This window comes from Anas platyrhynchos, chromosome 12 (assembly GCF_047663525.1).
Source record: "Anas platyrhynchos isolate ZD024472 breed Pekin duck chromosome 12, IASCAAS_PekinDuck_T2T, whole genome shotgun sequence".
NCBI lineage: Eukaryota > Metazoa > Chordata > Aves > Anseriformes > Anatidae > Anas > Anas platyrhynchos.
Window position 1 is genome coordinate 14,551,623 of NC_092598.1, and position 20,448 is coordinate 14,572,070.

At 40.1% G+C, this 20,448-nt stretch overlaps 3 protein-coding genes across 10 annotated transcripts in view; 1 reads left to right on the forward strand and 2 right to left on the reverse strand.

Annotated features, from left to right (window-relative positions):
• The window catches only part of LOC101791976 (uncharacterized), a 716,414-nt gene that overhangs the window by 128,717 nt on the left and 567,249 nt on the right, over nucleotides 1–20,448 (forward strand). The gene's annotated exons all lie outside the window — the stretch shown is intronic.
• Nucleotides 4,550–20,448, reverse strand: part of LPCAT2 (lysophosphatidylcholine acyltransferase 2) — a 29,610-nt gene continuing 13,711 nt past the window's right edge. For both annotated transcript variants that reach the window (XM_027467062.3, XM_072043923.1), the window contains 7 exons: nucleotides 19,880–19,934; nucleotides 16,704–16,786; nucleotides 16,037–16,162; nucleotides 15,183–15,336; nucleotides 8,407–8,505; nucleotides 6,458–6,599; nucleotides 4,550–6,199 (listed from right to left, as the gene is read on the reverse strand). In XM_027467062.3, coding sequence (XP_027322863.1) covers nucleotides 5,955–6,199; nucleotides 6,458–6,599; nucleotides 8,407–8,505; nucleotides 15,183–15,336; nucleotides 16,037–16,162; nucleotides 16,704–16,786; nucleotides 19,880–19,934 — 904 coding nt within the window. In that variant the 3' untranslated portion in view covers nucleotides 4,550–5,954. The remainder of the gene's footprint in view (nucleotides 6,200–6,457; nucleotides 6,600–8,406; nucleotides 8,506–15,182; nucleotides 15,337–16,036; nucleotides 16,163–16,703; nucleotides 16,787–19,879; nucleotides 19,935–20,448) is intronic.
• CAPNS2 (calpain small subunit 2) lies at nucleotides 12,473–15,096 on the reverse strand. The gene has a single exon (XM_027467065.3). It carries the CDS (start codon nucleotides 13,648–13,650, stop codon nucleotides 12,904–12,906), a length of 747 nt encoding a protein of 248 aa, XP_027322866.1. The 5' UTR covers nucleotides 13,651–15,096; the 3' UTR covers nucleotides 12,473–12,903.

The window sequence follows — 20,448 nt, forward strand, 5'->3', positions numbered from 1 at the left end:
TCGGGGAGGAAAACAGCTCTCCTAAAAGCTGCTGGCAGAGCTGCTCTGACTCCTTCTAGTCTCCTGCACTTTTTCCTGTTCGTTTCTTTTTTTACGTTTTAAGAAAACATTCCGAATTTTCCTGCCATCTTTGATATCAGGAGATACGAGCAGAAACACAGACTTGTGTATCTAATTGTGCACTTGGCCTTATCTTTGTCTGCAAGGCCGATGTTTACCTTTGGAAAGGAAATTATTCTTTTTGAACAATTCTGGACTCTAAGCTTTCATCATGGCTTTCCAATTTGTAGCGCTTTGCTTCTAGTGCCCTGTCAGATGCTTGGTGAAGGTTTAGGAAGATAATGTCCTTAACAAAAGGAAAAAAAAAACATATTTAGAAGAGAGCTCTCTTTAATGATAATCTGAGCTGATCAAAACGTTCTCGATAAGCCGATCTTTTACATTCAGTAAGGACAATGCTACGACACTGCAGTTAAGCAGGAACAAGCGGTTGTAAGAGAGAAATGGGACTCTGGTTGAGTAGCAGTTCCCTCAAGGAGGATCTGGGGCTCACCAATCAATGCTAGTTGTGCGTAAGCGGGCAGTGCCATGTTGCTTCAGCAAAGCCAAGCCTTACACGGGGCGTGCAGAAGCAGAGATGTTGTCTGCAAACTGTACGGAGTGTAAAGAAATTTGTCTCCTCTTCCTAGGAATGGTAGGGCCAGAGCTCAAGTGCTATCTCCAGAGAACCTAAATGCAAATAACACAGGTCTGGAAAGTGCCAGCTGTGAGGAAAGAACAAAGGAACTTCTTCTTGGTTTAGGAGAGGAAGGCGTGGAGATACAGGAGTCGAACAGGCATGCTGCTAATCTCTGAATATGTGGATGTACGGAGATATAAAGGAAGATGCTCTGCAATGAAGTAGAAAATGGATTCTCTTTGAGCAGGATGTGAACAAGACCTCATGCCTTCAGCACAGAAGAGTTCAGGCCTGACCTTGAGAAGCACTTTTCTAGCAGCCCAAGTGGTTATGCAAGGCACTAGGTTGCTGGCAAGGCTGTGCAGTCGTCCTCTCTGCAGGTCTTTAGTGACAGCTTTCACCTAATGAATTTTCACTTTGGCAGAAAAATTGTGTTTGCTGGGTTATAGGAAGGGAATGATTTTCTGCACATGTTTACTGGGTATTCTTGCCAATAGTAAGTGAAAAATAAGCTGTGTAACGTTTTCAAAATGCCTCAATTTTGCTAGCAATTCCTAGAAAACACAGATTCCCTTAGCTCCTGTATAAAAGCCATGCCTGGCTTGAAGGGTGCAGTATTTAGTTTCAGTATTTAATAATATTAAAATGCAAAGTAACTGTCATGTGAGAATAGAGGAGGGACATATATTTCTTTCAACCTGTTGCACTGGGGTTCGTGTGTGTGAACAAAGACAACACTAGGTTGTGTCTAGCTAAGGTAATGAACGATTTCCTATTATAACATGTCCCGTGTCTCTACAGTCCCACCAGTCAGGCTGTGAATATCTTAAACTAGGAGGATGGCACAAAAAATGAAAACTTTCTTAAAGTTTAATTAATGGTGATACTGTTTTCCTTGGTGAGGGGGGATCTAATTCTTACCACCATTAGCAATGGCTTACCATTGATTTTTTTCATGTTGTCTAATTATTAGTAGTATTGTGTGCCTTTAGTAAGCTCAGAGGATCTCAGCGATGGCCACAGGATAAGCATAAACTTAGTGCTTACAGAAGTTGGGTCCTTACATGACCCTTCTCTGTTTCCTTTGTCACGGCACTAAACCTGCTGTGCTTCTTGAACTTTATCTGAATGAGTGCTGCATACTGTATTTATATCAGACACACTTTTTGTTTGCATTTTGGCTTTAGGAAATGTCAGAATCAATCTTATACTAATGAAATGTCCAAATTTCATCTCAGCTATCAACATAGCTGCTAATCCTATAAAATGTTTACTTTCTGCCTCTCTGGCTATGTATAGTAACAGAGAGTCTGCCAACTTAAGCACTGCTGACAAACGTCTCCCTGCTGCTAGTCGGTCTAATAAATGTTATTTCATTGAGTAAAGATTTAAAATTAATTAATTAAATGTCATTACAATCCCTTACAACCTTTGACAAGTTTGATCTCACTGCAGACCAGTAAAGGTAGCTACCTGAGTGCTGTGTCAGTGCAGCCAGGATCTCACGCCGTTCAGTAATGGTTCATGTTTTCATCTCACAGTTTCTTAACTTTAATCATTGTGGAATACAGCTTTTGTCGGTGGTGCCTGTATTTTGGGGGGAAATGTGGAGGGAGACAGTAGAGGGAAAGGCGGGCTATTCCAAGTAAGGCAAAACAGAGGCAAAAGGTAAGCCCAAGGCTGCTGTCCTAGCAAACTGTACTGAACGTAACCACAAAGCTCCCAAGCCTTTCACAAAATAAAATGATGTAATTTTTTTTTCCTGTGGCATGCTCAAAGTGAGAAGTCTGTAAGCCTCAGCGTGAAACTTAGGGCTGCTTTGCTTATTGAAAGCTGTGCTCAGATGGTCCAGGCCGTCCACAGAGCAGTGTGTCTGTTTGTGTGTTTGTCGCGTAAGTTCCTAAGCTTCAGGCCCTGATCTGCCATATCCATGTATCTGGAGTAGCCCTTGGCATCTATGCAACCACCACCTGGAGCAGGAGAATGGTAAATGTATTTGCATTGGCATAGTGCCTGAGGGATTACCCAGGAGTAGGGCCCTGGTCTGTTGACCACCATAAAAAAGATCTCAACAAATGTTTTTGAGACTTCTGATACCCAGGGAATGCTTTGTTTTAGATGAGAATTGCTAGGGCAGATAACAGAAGCCTTCACTTTTAATTTTCTCAGATCAGACCTTTCCCTAAGAAATCAGCCTCTGGAGTGGCCAGTGGAGACCCTATTAATTCACCCTCCTTAAACAAGTTAGTCAGGATTTATGGTATTAGTATCTTCTCTCTTTCCAGGTGAGCAAGGAAGGTCTGGTTTTCTGGGTGAGCATCCATTGCCTGTCATGTGTTCAGGAGCAGGAATCTAGCTTTAAAAATGTAAATAAGATCTCTCCAAACTGATTGTATGTACTGCATGCACATCGTTATCAGAAAACGTGAAAAACAGCAGCCCATGGGCATCTGTTCTTGGGAATTAATTGTGCTTTCCTCTTGCAGTGGACAGTTGTCCTCATCTGATTCTCACCCTTGCTGAGACTGATGGAGTTTGTGTAAGGTTCACAGTGTCGTACTTTGAGAAGGTATTGTCATCAAATCCATGTTACAGCAGGACAGAGCAGTACTGATTTAAATACATGACGTTTCCTATGGTGGCAAGAGATCAAAGATACCTTTCTAGCTCTGCTGTATGGGACTCAAAATGATCCTTAAGCAGGGCTGCTTAGACGGGATCTCACATGTCAGGAAGTCTCAGGCAGCGAGGCAATGCTCTGTACAGGAGCAGAAAGGTGTCACTCCTCAGCACCTGATGGAGAACCATCTTCTGTTTAGTATTTTTAGCCTTCTCTTTCTGTTCAGTTCCTGCTCTGCCACTTAATGCAATGCCTGTTTGTTGCAGCCTGCTTTTAGTTTGGTCCTTTTAAAAGCTTCCTGAGGCACAATGATGCCTAGAAATTAATGTATTCCCTTCCCGCACATCAAGCAGATGTGTGTATATTGAGTTAGTGTCTCTAACGTTTAGCTGAGTTCTTTCCAGAGGATAGTTGAATCATTGCTACGTACCAAACCCATTTGTGGCCTCTCCTCCTTAAACTATAGAGAGATGTAGATTTATATATATGGTATTTTTAGCTTTAATTGCCAGGCGTTTGTGTGACTTGCATGTATTTATAAAATCACCAGTCCTCAATGTGCTGCAATAGTGGGCAGCACAGTGTTCCAGTTGTTTAATGTGGCTAGATTCAACAGCAACACATGTAAGGCAGTCTCAGCAGTCATGGGCCTGGAGTAGCTGTTCTTGGTATCTTTGCCCACACATCTTTTTCTTACTGTCTGGAACAGAAGCCTTATTTGAAAAGGTTACTGCTGGTTGAGAAGCTGAGGAATTCACTTGAAGTGATAGGCAAAAGCATCCTTGCCAAGGAATTAACGTGCATTTCACTTAACTGTACAGCCAGGTTAGGGTATCCCCTGCCTCTCATTCTCTCCTGATGTTCAAATCACACAAAGCCATGTTAGTTACTTCTCAGTAACTGTGGTTGGAGTCGCTCATTCTACACACCAATGGTGATGCCTTATTTTCTGCCAGAAGAGAGGGAGATCTTTCCAGATACCTGCAAGTCTACTTTGTATCATATTCCTTCTTGCTGAGGCAGTCAGCAGAAGTAACTCTTTGGAAGAGCATCAGTCCTGTCCTACATTTTTAGCCATAGCATAAGGAAAAGTGCCTTCATACTCCGAACTGAAAATACCCACTTGGAATTGCATTGTGTTTAGCAAAGTAAGACATCATAAGGATGATTTCCTGGAAATCCCCCCAGCACCTCACGATGGAGTGCCCTTCCGACTGTACTAAGAAGACATGCATTGTTCAAGTAAAGTCTTCAAGTAAAAATATAGATTTATTTTAAGCACGTGAAACATCAGGATAGGCACAGTTATAAATACAGAAAAGATTAAATGTGGCAATACACTTGGAGCCAGAAAACGCAAACAATAAATTAGAGGCAAAGCTTGACATTTCACATATGAAAACCAGCTGAAAATTGGTTCTTTTTGGTACTAGACATTCTAGACTTCGCTCACCTCAATTTTAGTTTGAAAATATCCTGTCATTCCACTCCAACTTTTTATTTAGAAGCTATTTGCGTAAATACCTGTATATTTAAAATGCCGTATAAAGTGCATTCAAATGAAGGACAGAAAAAGGAAAAGGCTCAATTTCCAGTGCACTAGACGGGACTGAGGCAAAACATACTCAAATCATTGACCAGAAAGAGCTTGGTTTTGAATCAGACCCTACAACCATAATGAGTAATGGCACAGTAATGCAAATATGGTTTCTAGGAGACCATTTTAGAGTAGATATAAACTACTGGAACTATGGTTTGACAGCATATTTACCTTTCAAGTTTTGCAGAGCAAGGTCACATTCCTCTGTTGATAACTATTAGAATGAAAATATGCTGAGGTTTGAAATGTTCCTCCTAATGTGGTCCTGAACAGTTGTTATTGTAAGCAATATTCTATTTATTTTGAAATAGTCCATTAATTCTTGGGTCTTATTGTCTACATTTTCCTGTGGTCTGTGAACTGCTATCTTGGAATTCTGATTAGTTTTCTGTTGCATAGAAATGCAGCCACTTCCATCTCTAACTAGCCTGTAAGCCTAAAGCTGTTACTGTTAACATCAGTGAAACAGCATGTCCTGTTCAGAAGGTTAGGCTTTACAGTTCACAAGTAGTTAAGGGAAATCTAAGGACAACTAAAAGAAAACACCAGCTTCAACTCTCAGCTTCCTGTAACTAATTTCTGTCTCTCTGAAGAAAGGCTAAGGGATATTTGCAAATTAAAACTCTCTGGTATAATTATTTTTTGCCTTAAGACGTGTTAAAGATGTAGAAAAATTGAGCAGCACCAAAAATTCTACCTGTTTTTATACATTGGGACTCCTCAGTCTCTACTGTGAAAGGTCTTGTCAGTGCTGGAGCCTTTTAACCCTCTTAGTACATCTGTTGCTTTTGTGGAAGCATGAACTTGGAAGACAGTGAGCAACCATTCCCAATGGTGTGATACTGGCATCGAGGACAAAATAATTACAGTGTTTTTTCCCTTACACTCAGGAATAGCTCTTTGAGATACGAAAAGTAAAAAAAAAAATAAATGATACTATATATATATTTTGTTTTTGAATTGCAACTTTCATCTCTTTTTTCTCTCAGTTGTGCTTATGAATAGGTAGGGAAAACATTCCTGTAGAATTCAAGAGATGAATTCTTCAACTGTTCTCAGTCATCCTTTTTGTCTGAGGTACCTGAGTTATCCTCTTCGTTGTCTGCAGGACAGACTTTATTTCTTGCCACTGGTCTTGTTTCTGAGACTGGGACTGCATTTCCAACTGGAGTGTATTTGGCTTCAGGTGGCTGAATGTCATCTTCCTCCAACATACCTAGCTGGTATCTCTGTAGGTCTAAGTATGTAGTAAACAGCTTGGCATATTCTGGATGCTTGAGTGCAAAGTCTTTGAATTCATCTGAAAAATACAAAAAACACAGATACTACAGTGTGGCAACAGAATCAAAGAAAATTTCAGAGCCTGCTTCTTTTAATGAAAGTGATTTCCAGTTAGGTTTTTCTGAAGCATCTTGGACATATGCAAAGTATCTGGGTCTGTGCTGCAACAGTTTTCCCCAGAAACTATATGTAAACCAGCAGATATTTTGGGGAAAAAGAGGTGTCACTGTTGGTATGACCGTCAGAGTGCTCTTCATTATAAAAGGATGTAACTTACCGTAGGACAGCTTCCCGGTTTCATCTGCATCTATTTCTTTAAAGAGGTTAGAAACATCAAGCTCAGGCACCCCCAGAGCTGACTGAATGATACAAGCAAACTCATTTTCTGTTATAGTGCCATCCTCATCCAAGTCAAAGAGCTGGAAAAGATGTAGGTGTAGAAATGCTTTAGCATTCGTATGCCTGTGAACCTTCTACGTACAAACCAGCCACCCATACCCTAGTATTCAAGAGATGATTTGCGAACAATGCCTGGGATTTGAAAAGTTGACCATCTGACTGGTTCCACCTCAGCTACCTTCTCGTACAAGAGCTTTTATGTATTTTCTCTGGAATAATACTAAGCAGAAATGTAGCAGAGCAACGTACATGCTGTAGTTGGGTTTAGAATATTCTGTACTAGGAAAAGTATGCAGCAAACGTGTGAGAGCAAAGAAATCTCACAGCATTAGCTCCGTAAGAGAACTTATACAACACTTTAAAACAAAGGTTTATGATAATTGTCACTGTGAGCTGTACTGAGGGTCTGCTGGATTCAACCACTCTATACTAGCATATCTTAGGTTTTAGCCTTCCAATTTAGTCTTCCAGTTATGGCACATCTGGCATCTGATAAACTTGCCATAGTTAACGCTCTGATGTAAAATACCTAACTTCTGGTATATCTGACCTGTCACCCACTAAGTAATTATTATAATTAAGAGGAATTTTGGTGACTGGAATGCAGGCTGTGCATGTACACCGATCATGCCATCCTTCCCAGCACAGCGACAATATGCATCTGCTATGAATCACCCCCTTGAGAAATACAAGGGATGGATGGCTGTAATTCTTAAGCACTTGCTACAGGCAAAGAGTCCCATTATGAAGGACAGCACATTTAGTGGCAAAGAAAACAAGTAGCAAAAGAAAACCCATCGTGCCATTTCAGGACAAAATGGACTTTTTACCAGCTGAACCAGTCATTTTACACTAAAATTGGGAATGACAACGAATTACATTTTTTATAATCAATGCAACTGTTACAGTACTGAAGAATGTAGTCTAGAAAACAGAAGAATAAAGCAGCAAAGGCTTGCTTCTTCTGAGGAATCTATAGTAATAAAACATCCTCCAGAAGCATCAACAACTTCGAACAGCTGTGGCACTTACCTGCAAAGCAACCATGATAATGGATTACCATAAAAATATGGGCACTTCCTGAATAAGAATCAATATTAAAATGTATACAGTTTAAGATGAATATGATCAATATCTTAATACAATGTTCAGTGCTGTTCATAAGAGGAGAGTGGTGGGTAAAATACCTGAATCTGTGTCAAATATCTACTTTAAAAAAAAGGCACTTAGGCATTTTTGTGTTCAAGGATTCAAAAATGGGCATCTCTGGTTGCATGCTGCATGCTTGTACTTGGGATGTGAAAGGTGCTACCACTCCTCAACTGCCCAAACTATCAGGAAACCATAGGACAAGCAAATATATGATCTCTGATGCAGCCCAATTTTGGATGTGCCAGTCCTGAATAATCCTTGATTCCTCTCACCCCAACCTCCTAGGCTGTTAACAAGAGGGACTCTGCTGAGTGCTTGACTCAAGAGGATATTGTTCCAATAGTGTTCCAACTATTGTCTACTTGCGACACTGAAGAATCACAGCAGAAAAAAACCTCGGGGGAAAAACTGCAAGTGCTGCTGAATCATTTTTGGAGTTAGCCTGCCAAGTTACATATTCATTAGTGCCTTCACATGGCTTTTGAAACCCTTTTCTATGAAGTTGATGCCTGCAATTCTCGCCCTCCCCTTCACACTCTAAATGTCAATTGGTTTAAGAGAATTACTCACATTTGCATAACAGATTGAAGCTATAAACTTATGATTTGAAAACTAACAGATTCACAGTCAGTCTTGATTTGTCAGGTTTGTAGATTTACACTAAATTGAACTTACCTTAAATGCCATCTGAATAGTCTCTTCTGTGTTGGCTGGGTTACAAAGAATAGACAAACCAATTACATACTCTCTGAAGTCGATGGTGCCATCTCCATTCTGAAACCAAAATATATATGGCAGGAGTTATGGCTAATAGTGCAAATCACTTTAAAAGCTGTTGTACTAATCCACTATGCAACATGCACTAAGACAGCTACAACATTAAGGGCCTTTTTTCTTCCTGGATAAAATACTAACAGCTTTCAAACTTCGTGTAATAATAGGGATGAAGTAGCAAAATAGAAATTGATCCCCAATTTGGGGCATCAATAGGTATCAATTTCTATCTTATAAACACACAAGTGAAAAGATTTAAAACAATTTAAAACAAGGAGATTTTCTTTTGCGTATGGCCTCTAAGAAACCCCTAACAAGAACTGTAATACAGGTGCTTAAGGGAAATGGAAACGTTCATGTAGCACAATCTCAGACTAATGCAACATCCTAGAATAAAAAGGGCAGCAGTGAGGCTGTTGCCTTGAGTTAATTCTTCCTAAGAACCTTCAGCAATAAAATATACGCCAGCAAAAGTACAGCCTGACGACGCAGTAAATCAACATGGTCTATCTTAAGCTTTTCTTTGAAGCAAATGCATTGCCCTACATGCTGTTTTGAAGCAAATACATTGTAAGCTAGAAATGCAACGAGTTAATTGTAGCAGCCTGTCTGATAATTGTAGTTTTGACCTGAATGAACATTTCCACACAGTAACTACACAGCTCTTTCAATCAGAGCTTTCGCTGATGGGATTTGTGATTAATTCCATGTAACCTGCATTGTATTTCCAGACAGGAAAAACAGTAGACGCCCACTGGAATACATGTTTAAGTCAGTAATGTTCCTGTGACCACACTGAAAGTTTTCTTGAGGGTTTTGGGAAACATCCAGCCTAGGGAAGCAGCCATATGTTAGCGTTGGTGATGGGACCCAGAGCAGCTAATGAAAGCATAGCTGTGATGACTCGAAGCTCATAGTTTGGAACATTCACAGTTAAGGACATTCATTAAAAACATTTAAAAAGCAAACAAAAATGTAAAGCAGAGTTCCTTTTGTAGATAATGTGCTGTACATTTCAAGGTTTTTATTTTTTCTTAAGTGGACTCACTAAGTCTGAGAACAAACAGCACAAAACATTTTCAGCCAAGTGAAAGAGGGGTGGTCTCCTGGGTAAATCTGTAGTGAACAGCCAGAACTTGCTTCTATTCCTGGCTCTCCCACCAGCTTCCAATGCCCACTTCAGCATACCACGCTTAACCTTTCTGTTCCTGGTTTTCTCCTGCTGACTAGTGGAATATGGAGCTCCCCAGTGGAGAAATGCTAAGGCTGCTCTGTAGAGTGCTTTGGAAGTCTTGGGCTCTAGGAAACAGGGATTTCTGTTACTGGAATTAGATCTTAAGATAGTTGTTTAGCAAAAATATGAATAGTTTTAAGTCTGGTGCGTGTCAAGGGATACAACTTTCGACAGCTTTTAATCATTGGAAAAGGGCAGTATTCTCTCCTAAATGCTGTTTTATTTAATAATCAGTTGTGTCACTGTGCAGCAGAGGTTCACTTTAAGTATTTTGGCCGTGTCGCAGTTCTCCTAATTATAATAGCCCTAGCTTTGAAATGTAACATTATAAACCTAAACTCTTAAGACGACTGAAGCAACAATGTAGATAATAATTGTCCAAAGGGCTTTGGAATATTATTTTTGGACAGTTTTATAGACTTCATTCTTAGCAAAGGATTATTTGATGGCATTAGAATATATAAACATACATAAAGTTAAGAATATTTATCACAGAAAAAGAATTGGACAGTAAACTTTAAATTAATTCAAAAACAACTTTTGAAATCAGTAAACACAGCTTTGAAAAATGACAAGAGCTAACAAGGCTCACGTTACTCTACTTAAAGTGTTAAAACCCAATAATCAAAACTGAGAGCAATCTGATACAGAGAACGCCAGCAGCTTGAGTATGAAATGAAATTACTAGACTTGTAAGATCATGTTGTGACTAGGTCTACTAAGCCCTAAGATGCTGGCTAACTTCCATATGCTCTGGCATTTTGGTTAAGGAGAAATGATAGGGTTTGTTGCCTGGGAAGAGAGATGGAAGTAAAACTGAAAACACTGGAAAACCTTCCATGTTTCTGTAGCACCAGCACAAAAGAGCAACTACAACAGCTGTTGTACACATACCTAGCTGTGTTTGCAGCCAATACACCCAAGCGCATTTTAAGGAATCGTGAGCTAAGCTCCAATTCTCTAAATATCGAAGTAGAACATGTTTATATGTTTTTAATTATATTATTAAAATAACCAAAAGAGTGTAGCCTCAACAGCCCTGGTTTTCTTAAAGCAAACAAGTTTTCTGCTACTATCTGTGCTACAGCATGTGGGGTAACTAGGGTTTTGATGTAGTTTTTATATAATATAATGTACCTTACTCTTTGGAGAAGGAAGTTTCCACTGCCATAAACAGTCTCCATTTATGGCTGCACAAGGAGATCAAAGCTAAATAACCAGTTAGCTTTAGGCAGCTGGCAAAGCTCTCTGCAAGACAGATGCAGTCAGTAAAATTCAAAATACTACTGCCCCAAAACTCGTATTGTACAAAGGCGACAGGAAAAATGAAGTGTACATGTGCACTGGTCATTCCTGTTCTGATTAGCTAAGTAAACCTCGAGCTGGCTACAGAGCTACCACAGAGAAGCCACAACTGGACCACCTGGAGAGGAACTGCACTTGCATGGCTCGTGTTCACACCCAGGCTCATTATATAAGAGGCTTTTGCTCTCAGTCAAAAATTTCAACTGCCTGTTGCTACATGCAAGTTGTATCTTGTCAGAAAGGGAATTCTGAAGCAAACCTGGTAGGGTGGTGCTCCCCTGGAGGCATCACGTTTTCTCTCAACACCCACTTTTCTGTTACTCAGAGAGCCCAAATGCCCCTGTGGATAACTGCACTTTTCCATTGAATACCTGGGGTGAGGGTGAATGTCATTTGAAAGGGACTGACTTCTTTCATCACAGTTTGAGCCAACACAAATATTTTTACTCTTTGTGTTACCTGGCTTGGTACTAAACACAGTGCAGGAGGAAAAAGAAAAAAAAAAAGAGCAAAAGTTGTAAGTTTCTTCCTAAGTTGCAAGTAAAAAGCTGTTGCAAGTGTACCAGGGAGGAGATTTCATCAGTTTGGAAAATACTTGGCTGAGTGCAACTCTAAGATTGAAAAATCAAAGCTATGGGAATGTAGAAACCAAACCAAACCTCAGTACTGCATTAGCATCCAGTTGCCTTGCAGGTATTGTGTGGTATTTCTGTTAGTCACTGATGGAGACACTGGGAGGAGCAGGGGCATTGGACTCCTACACATGGAGGCTGTGTGCAGCTGCTGCCTGCTCCGCTCCTGGTGTCACATTCCCATCGGGCAGCACACACCCTAGCCAACTTGCTTTTAAAGCAACCCTGCTGAGAAATCTTCCTCGTTAGTTCGCAGAACAAGAACTGTTTATCCTCAGCTATGTATTCCTTAATTCAGAAAAATACACCCTTAGCAGTTTGTGTTATTTCTTGTTGTATTACTCAAAAATTGACATCTTGAAACTCTGCTATTAGCCTGAGTGGGATGCTGCACCCTGATGCAGAGTTATGTCTGATAGCCAGAGGTTGATTTTGGCTGGCTGTCTGCTGTGTGACTGCATTACTACGGCAAGTTTCTCTAAATATAAGTGTAATATTTTAAGTTGTTTTCATTATAACTATAATAAGGTTTCAAGGAGAGAGAGAAAAGATATGGTAATAGAGTCGTAGGAAGGAGAAAAAGATTGTAAAAGTAGCCTTATATACCTTCAATTTTGCCCTGGCTAGTAGGTAGAAGTGGCACTTCTACTCAGGTTTTGTTTAGCAGACAAGCATGAAAAAGCAGAAATAGGAAGGAAGTAAAATATGATTATGTAAATTTATTGATCATTATAGTCATTGAAACTTTAATGTTTATTCCCTTGTTAGAAATAACTGCACAACTTATGAATTCATTCAACTCTACTGGTGACTGCCTTCAGGCAAGCAGAGCTTTATTTCAGCTTACTGAATGCGGACAAATTGGAACAGTAACATCACAAAACCCACCAAACTTAGAGCCTTTTAAATAATAGTTATATTCCTATGCAAGCCTGCTTTATGTGAGGAAATAACTAAGCTTTGATCCTTCAACATATTCCCTCATTTCAGAGTCTAGACATAGTTTTCTGAGACAGACTTATGCATCTGCACAACTGATAACTTGCACAAAGCCTCCAGAAGAGCAGACTAACACATGCACGAGAGGAATCACAGCACTTCAATCTAAGCTAAGTACCTCTACCTACATCTACCCTAGAATAAGGAAAAGACTACAGCTTGATAATACAGGATTGCAGTCTTCCATGTGGATCTTTCAGATAAAGCTTATTCTTCTTTGCTATGCTTTCACGAATACATGGTCAGCTGCAGCCAGTCGTCAATGGTTACTTTGATCTGCCCACTTCCATTTTGGTCCAAGGACTTGAAGGTCCCGAACATGCTGTCCAGGCGCACCAAGCAGCTAATGAAGTTGTTAAAATCCATGCTACCGTCCTCGCTGGCATATCTGCGCATGATTACCTGGCAGAGCTCTTCCTTCAAGTGGAACCCAGCAGCCCGCAAGGCCTCCGGCAGCTGAGCTCTCCCAACAGCACCTGCCTGGTTGGTATCATACTGCTTGTATACGCACTGCCATTTCTTGATGTTGTTCCACAGATATTTGAACTCTTCAAAGCCCAGTTTGCCATTTGTATCGTTGTCCATGACTGCTACCATGCTACGGCATGTGTCTAAGCTGAAGCCATCTGTCTTCAGGTCTTGATGTCTGGAAAGCACTTTGTTCAGGATTTCCCTTAGCTCGGTAGCAGACACTTCCATATCATCTCCAGCCAGCTGGACAAAAAGGCGACGGAACCGTCTAATTTCCTCGCTCTCATGAGCTTCAGCATTCGTAAAATGGTTGTAAGGAGGTGGAGGTGGCTCTGGATTATACTGAGCTGCCGCTTCACTTATGAGATTGACAAGACCTCCAACAAGTCCTCCAAGATTCCCTCCATGTCCGCCTCCTGTGAGGAGACCTCCAAGGCCACGTGCGAGGCTTCCTCCACGGCCACTACCGCTTCCTCCACTCAGCAAAGCTTTAGCCAGGAACATTGCGAAGATTTTCTGAAGGGAGTTACTCAGAGATCCAGTGCTTCTGTAACTCTCCAAAGCCGTATTGTGTCTGAGCTGGGTGTGGGCAGAACACAGCTTATCTGCGTGCTTAGACTTTACCGTGTCTGTGCATGTCTCCAGCTGCCAGAGTTATCGCAGATCTCAGCAGTTTCTGCCAGTCGTTGATATGCCTCTGCTTCTTTCTTCTTGTCTGTATATTTAGCTTTATGAGATTTGATAAATCTTTTTAGCAAAAAAAATGAAGAGACTGAAAGCCAGAAAGGACAAGTCTCAAGAAACATATGCTCATAACTGAAGCAGTTTGAAAAGAGCCCTCCACCTTAGTGTGACCATTTCTCAGTAAAGCTTCTCTCCTAAAGATGAATACAGGGAAAGCTTACTAGAGTCTCAACTGTTCTTGCAATATTTTATGCCTTCAACTTTTTGGTGAATTGTGCATTATGTTGCAAATTCCAGTCACTGAAGCAGTTGTGCCAGAAAGGGGAGGTGAAAAGAGTCTTGATTACCTTTAATTATTTTGGTTGCCTCACTGTATTTCTCTTACATTTGTGCTGTGCTTCAGAACTCAGCTATGTGCTCATAGGAGCCAACAGTCCAAGATGAGGAGGCAGGAATGGAAAAAAGATGAGTGCCTTATCTGCTAGAGCTTCTGTGCATTCAGCAACTATAGAAATATATTTGACATATCTCTATGTTAAAGTCTGTAAATCCTTTGTATTTGGGAAAATCCTGGAAGTTCAAATCAACACAACAACTTGCCCTCCCAAGGACAGGTGTATTGCTAGATCTAACTTGACTGGGAAGAATGATGCTGCATTAGGAAAGCTCCCAAGATGAGAAACAAACTGGTTCATAAGCACTTCCAGTAAAACACACTGCTTCCAGTGTAGCACATATGGGACACATACAGTAAGATGAATTCTACACTGTACTCTAGTTACTTAGGTTTCTGGTGTAGTCAGAGAAGCACATCCACACAGCAATTTTCCCTATCTTCAGGGATGAGTATAAAATGTGGAGGAAAGCCTAGATGATCAGATTAGCACTGGCACATGCCTTCTTTATGGTTGGAGACAGGCAATAGGAGTTTTTACAGTGTCTAATAACACCTTTCACAAACACAGCAGGAACACAATCTAGTTAGCTTCAATCTGCCTTAAATTATCTACTTATAACTACAGCACTTAATTAAGCTGTCAGAATGTAAATGAGAGCAAAATCTCGGTAGGCAAAAGCAAATACTCAGCCACTACCAGCCTGGAGATTATCATCTGGTGATGGTGGTGCAGCAACTTGTTCCAAGAGATGGCTGTCATCTCACAACTCCAAACTGACCAACTTCTTTCCATCAAAACAAAAAATGGTAACTGTATGAGTCACCTGTCTAGCTTGTGGAATTGCTAACCAAGAAGCATTTACTAAGCTGTATGTAATGAATTAAATATCTTTTGGGATGTAGTTCTTAACAAAACATTGCCAACAAATCTCCAGCCAGGTAACAGACTACTCACCCTATCGAAGAGGTGAAACAGCTCTCTGAGGACATCTGAAATAGGCAGCTTCAAGTACTCTGAAAACTCCTCAATTCCAATTCTTCCCCCTTTGGAAGCACTTGCAATAGCAGCAAAGGTATCCAACTGCTCTCTGACGTGATTCCATTTTAGGCTATGCAAACATGAGGGAGAGGAGGTTTTTCTATACAGCAGATCTTGAACAGATGGAATTTCAGTAGGAGTTATTATAGTATTCAAAGACAAAAAATAGCCAAGAGCGTGAGTGTACAGCACTGGAAATGCTGTACTTCCAGGCTGATATTTTGTATGAAATCGGCAATTACGGACTGCCCCCCCATGGCCATTAGTATGAAAAGCAGCCAGTTCTATCCTTGGGTATTTCAGAATTCCTTAGATTACCTTCCCAAACCTATTATCAACAGGCTAGTCCAGTGGAGAGGTTTTGTTTTCATTGCCATAAATTCAGGTATAACATTATTTTGCTACATTAGGTGTTACTGTGAATATTTCTTTAACAGAAGGGTATATGTCTCAACTCTGTTAGCTAACTCTCTACCCAAACACTAATATTGCTGCAGCCTGGGAAGCATCTGATCTCTCTACAAAATTACAGCTCTGCACTTTGGTAAGAATAATTATGATTGCCATGTAACTACTGAAGATTTTTTCAGATGGAGTTGTATAAATAAGTGTGTGGCACATATGTAACAAGTCTAGATTCACAGTGCACAGACTTTATATTTGACCAGAGCCATGCCAGGTCAGTTGTCAGGTCACTTTTCTTTTTATAGATGACAAATGAACTGCAACGTGGCAGTAATTATTACCACCAACAGCTTAACTTCCCTTACTTGAGTTTCTTGCTAATTTTGGTGAACTCCACCAGCCCTGCTTCCATGGGCAAAGTTAGCTGTCCTGCTGAAATCATCAGTCTGCAATCTTCAAAAGTATGATCAGTGACTGGCACGTTCAAAGCACTGAAAAACAAATTAAGAAAATTAAGGAAAAAGAAATCAACTTCATATATAAAAATGACTTTGAGTTGACTGTTCCTGTTCCCACCACCTCAGCTTGGCTTTAATGCTAATATACAAAACACACAATAATTCATTCTTGCTTTGCTGAAGGTAGGATAGAGCAATACATTTTGTGAAGCCATACTTTGAAATGTTATGGCAGTGTCATGATGGTTTAAGATTTACAGTCTTGTAAATGCAGCCCAGTAACCTTAGAGAACCATTTACATATTCTTGTCAAGCAAGTAAGGCAGGATTTTATTTCAGCTTTCCATGTTTTGAACATATTATGTTCCAACACAATCTGCTTTATGCTCTACATAAAAGCAATCCAAGGGTGTTTTGGTATAGGAATTTGACACCTATGTATAGCACACACGACTTAACTGTGTGACAGCGTACCTGGAGTACGTGGCTAGGATGTGTATGGACATATATAAAAGGATATATGGATAGATATGAAAGAAAAGTTCTCTAGGATTTTATTTATGATGTTACATACGTTGCCATGGTTTGTCGGACTCTGTTGGCAAAAAGAATGGGATCTTTCTTTTCTTCCTCAGTAGGCACATGAACAGGCAAAAACTGAAAGAAAGGAGTTATCTGATCAATTAAGAGTCACCACTTTATTAACAACACAGACAGTTTCTTATTATTGTCTGGAATAGGGGAAAAACAGGAGAAAAAGTCAGCCATGCAATGAAAGAACTGGACACTAGAGGTCTCAACTGCTTTAGAAACAACTCGGGCTCACAAACAAGATAAGTCCACCCTGCTTCTTAAAGGTTGGTAGAAGCAGCTTTAAAAAAGAAAAATTAAAACTCCAAAGAAGAAAATTAAATACATATGTAGTTATAAAATTAAATGCTGTGTCTATGAGAATGCACATCTGAAATCCTGTACAAATCTTTTCAAAGATTCCTTATAAATTATGTTATTAGTGGAAAAGTGTGTGTAAGATTTGTAGTTTTTTTTTCCATACATGCCACAGTAGCACCCAGTACCCCTTAATTGTATCTGTCAGGATGTGATCGATAAGTTCCCTGTAAGTTTCTCCTCTGTGGTAAAAATGGGATCTTAGCTCTGAATTACCAACAGAGTGCTAAATGGATACTGATGCTATAAAATTGTGCAACCCCAAGCAGAGAATAAAAAAGCCCAACAAAACAACCCACTCTTTTCCCAAGCTCAGAAAACAGAGCAGATATCCAAGCATATGTCTATTACAGCAGGTGTGTGTGTATGTGTATTCTGTTCTTCCTCCTTCAGTCTACAGAGTGGTCAGCTGCAGCTCAGATTCCTGTACCAGTTCTCATTTGTGATTATCAGTTATCTCACTTACACTGCCTCCCATCCCACAGTCCTGCCCTTCAATCCTAGACTACAGCAATGCTAGAAGTTTAAGATGTTGGACTCTTCATTAGCAGGCACAGTTGCTAAATATCTGTCAACATATTTCTTCATTTTTTTTATCTAGTTGTTGGTGATACACTACCATAATGGTAACTACATCCAACTGGTAACTATAAACACAGTCCATCCTGACCAGCCTTTTTGTCTTTGATTTTAAAGAATGCTGCCTCTTTATGACCAAAACCAGTAAGTTTATGGAACAAGTTATCTGTCAAATAACCGTTACAATTCACTGTTTATAGCCAGGAGTTTTCTCTCCTGGAAGGACAGCAGGGGCCCAGCAGTTCACACGAAGTTTTGAGATTTCATTCCTTCTACAAGGAGCTTCCAGCTCGGTTCAAGGCTGACACATGTCCCTGCTTATTACAAGTCCCCTGCAGAAGTCATGTAACTCCTAGATTGAGGAAGCACAGATACTCTGTACAGACACGGAGAATGGTGTTATCACTGGGTAAGATGAGAACACAAGTCTGAGAAGTTTATCTGTGTAAACATGGTTTATGGTCTTGTAGGTGGTCATTATATCATCTGAGGCTGAGGTCTTGCTCAGACAGCAATTTAGATTTTTGGTAGGTGAAACACCACCACTTTTTCAAAAAACCTGCCTACCACTAATTATTCATAAAACCAGTTTGCCAGAAACCAGAGCAGGAGGTAAAGAATTTGGTTTCTTGGCCTCCGAAGGAGGCATGCATGATCTCACACACACCCAGCTGCTTATCGGGTGATGACTACTAAGTATACCTTTGCTGTCAAATTGCAATCCTATAAGAAAAATTCTTCACAGCACTTTCAGTATCAAAAATTCGTCTCTGATTTGCTTTTGACCTGGTCTATCTTCTTACAGAATTTGCCAAATGCTGCAATTTTTGCAGCCATAAAACTCACGGCCACGTTCACTGTTTAATTGTCAATATACACAATTTGGCTAGATACTTCCTCGGACTGCAATTCTGCATCATGGTTGATGCACTGTAGGAAGAGGCAGAGCAGTACAGATGGGAATGGAGAGGCTGCTTGTTCACAGCATGTGGCAGTCCACTGCTAAAAGGAGTAGTCTGATTTCCTCCCTCTCCAGGTCAATCTGCCCCTTCTCTTCGGTCTTTTGGTAGGACTTTTGCATCGATGATTTGCAATTATTTTCACCCTGGGGACACGTGCTGCTGTGAAAGCTGTGTATTTCTTTATGTTTTGGTTTCACCTTTGGGAACAGAATTTATTTTCTAACAGGCAAGTTTGAGTTCCATTCTGAAGTAGGAGGAAATAAACCTTCTACTGGAAGGGCTACATTAATTACTTCTTGTTCGCACGTGTATGAATTACACAGGTATGTCCTTCTGTGCAAAATCATGAGGAGAATTCTATCTTTAGTACACATTCCATAAATATAACTGTTTACTGCATGTATTATAGTATACAAGATGCTCCCTTAAAATGAATTTAACTGTTTGACAACAAAGACTGTATTGCTAGATTTTAGTAGCAGCAGCACTGCTTGTGTTCAGAGAGCTCTGCACAACTTCGTGAGTTCTGTATTTTTCAAATAAGCAGCAAAAGCTGCCTGAATTTCTCCCATTACTCAGGTCCCTAAACCAAATTGCTTGATACTGACAATCTTTGGGGTCTGTCACGGAATGTGAAGTACAACCCTTAAAGTGATCACAGCTGTTATCTGGCTCCTCACGACTGTATTCTGAACGTTGACTCTGACAGGAAGCAAGCTGTTAGAGTAAGTGTACTGCTGTTATGAAGTATGTACTTTATGTCAGTTGTCATTCGTCTGTCTGTGTGCTCTGCTACTGATTTTACTGATCAAGGCTCAGCTTTCTCCACAGTACAAACACTGGAGTCCTTGAGCTCTTAGTTGCAGAAGCCTTTTAGAGTTCAGCCTGGGAAGGTGGTGAGGAAGACAAAGAGGTTTTCAAGGCAGCAGGGAAATGAGAAGGTGGGAAAAAAAAGACAAGTTACCTTTAATAGTATGTATTATAATTGTTAAATGGACATAGCAAGTTAGCAATGATTTCACAGTGCTTTAAAAATAAAGGCTTTTCTGCCAGCTTTCATTTAGGAACGCATCAGGTTAAGTGATACAGAGATGTGGACAACGGATCTGAATATATTTTCACCGTGGTACTGTTCTTGTTGCTGAGACATTTGTTTATAGATCACTAGCAGTGACTAAGAACGTGAATAATGCATTTATGCTGACGTACAAACTCAGTAGGAGTTACTGAATCTTAGTATAAGATTATTTTTAATTCTTACCTCAACCTCTACTCTTGTGAAGAGCTGACACATTGTCATTACAAATAGCTCTTTTCTGCAGGTGGAGAAGAGAGAGGAAAAAAAGACAGTTATTTTAAAAAAAAGTATTTGCAGATGAAACATTCTGAAGCATTGATGAAAACACAGCCAACATTGGGCGAGGTTTTTAAGTACCTTGCAGTAAAGTTTCCTGAAATGTTGTTTAATGTTTTTCTATAGGGATTCTGCATACACCGGCTGCCTGCTCACTGGGCAGGCAACCTGTTATCTGTTGTCATACTTATTAACAATACTATACAATTCTTTGGCTAGCAAAATCTGTATGTGTTATTTTATCTTTAAAGAGGTGAACACATAACGGATTTTGAAGCTTTAAGAGCTTTGATTCTGAGAAGCAGCTTTACTTCCCTATCTTTTATTCTCTTATCTGCAAAACAGCCAGTAACTTCCTTCTGCAGAACTGAAGCAAGGATCTGTAACTATTTGCTACCCACTTTGCAAATTATAGTCATGTTTACACAAATATGTTAATTAAGTGTCAGTGTGTCCAGGACCTTCAGTGCTTTAAG

Bases quoted from the DNA above. Each gene is read 5' to 3' on its own strand.
- CAPNS2 (XM_027467065.3), bottom strand. From the start codon at position 13,650: ATGTTCCTGGCTAAAGCTTTGCTGAGTGGAGGAAGCGGTAGTGGCCGT.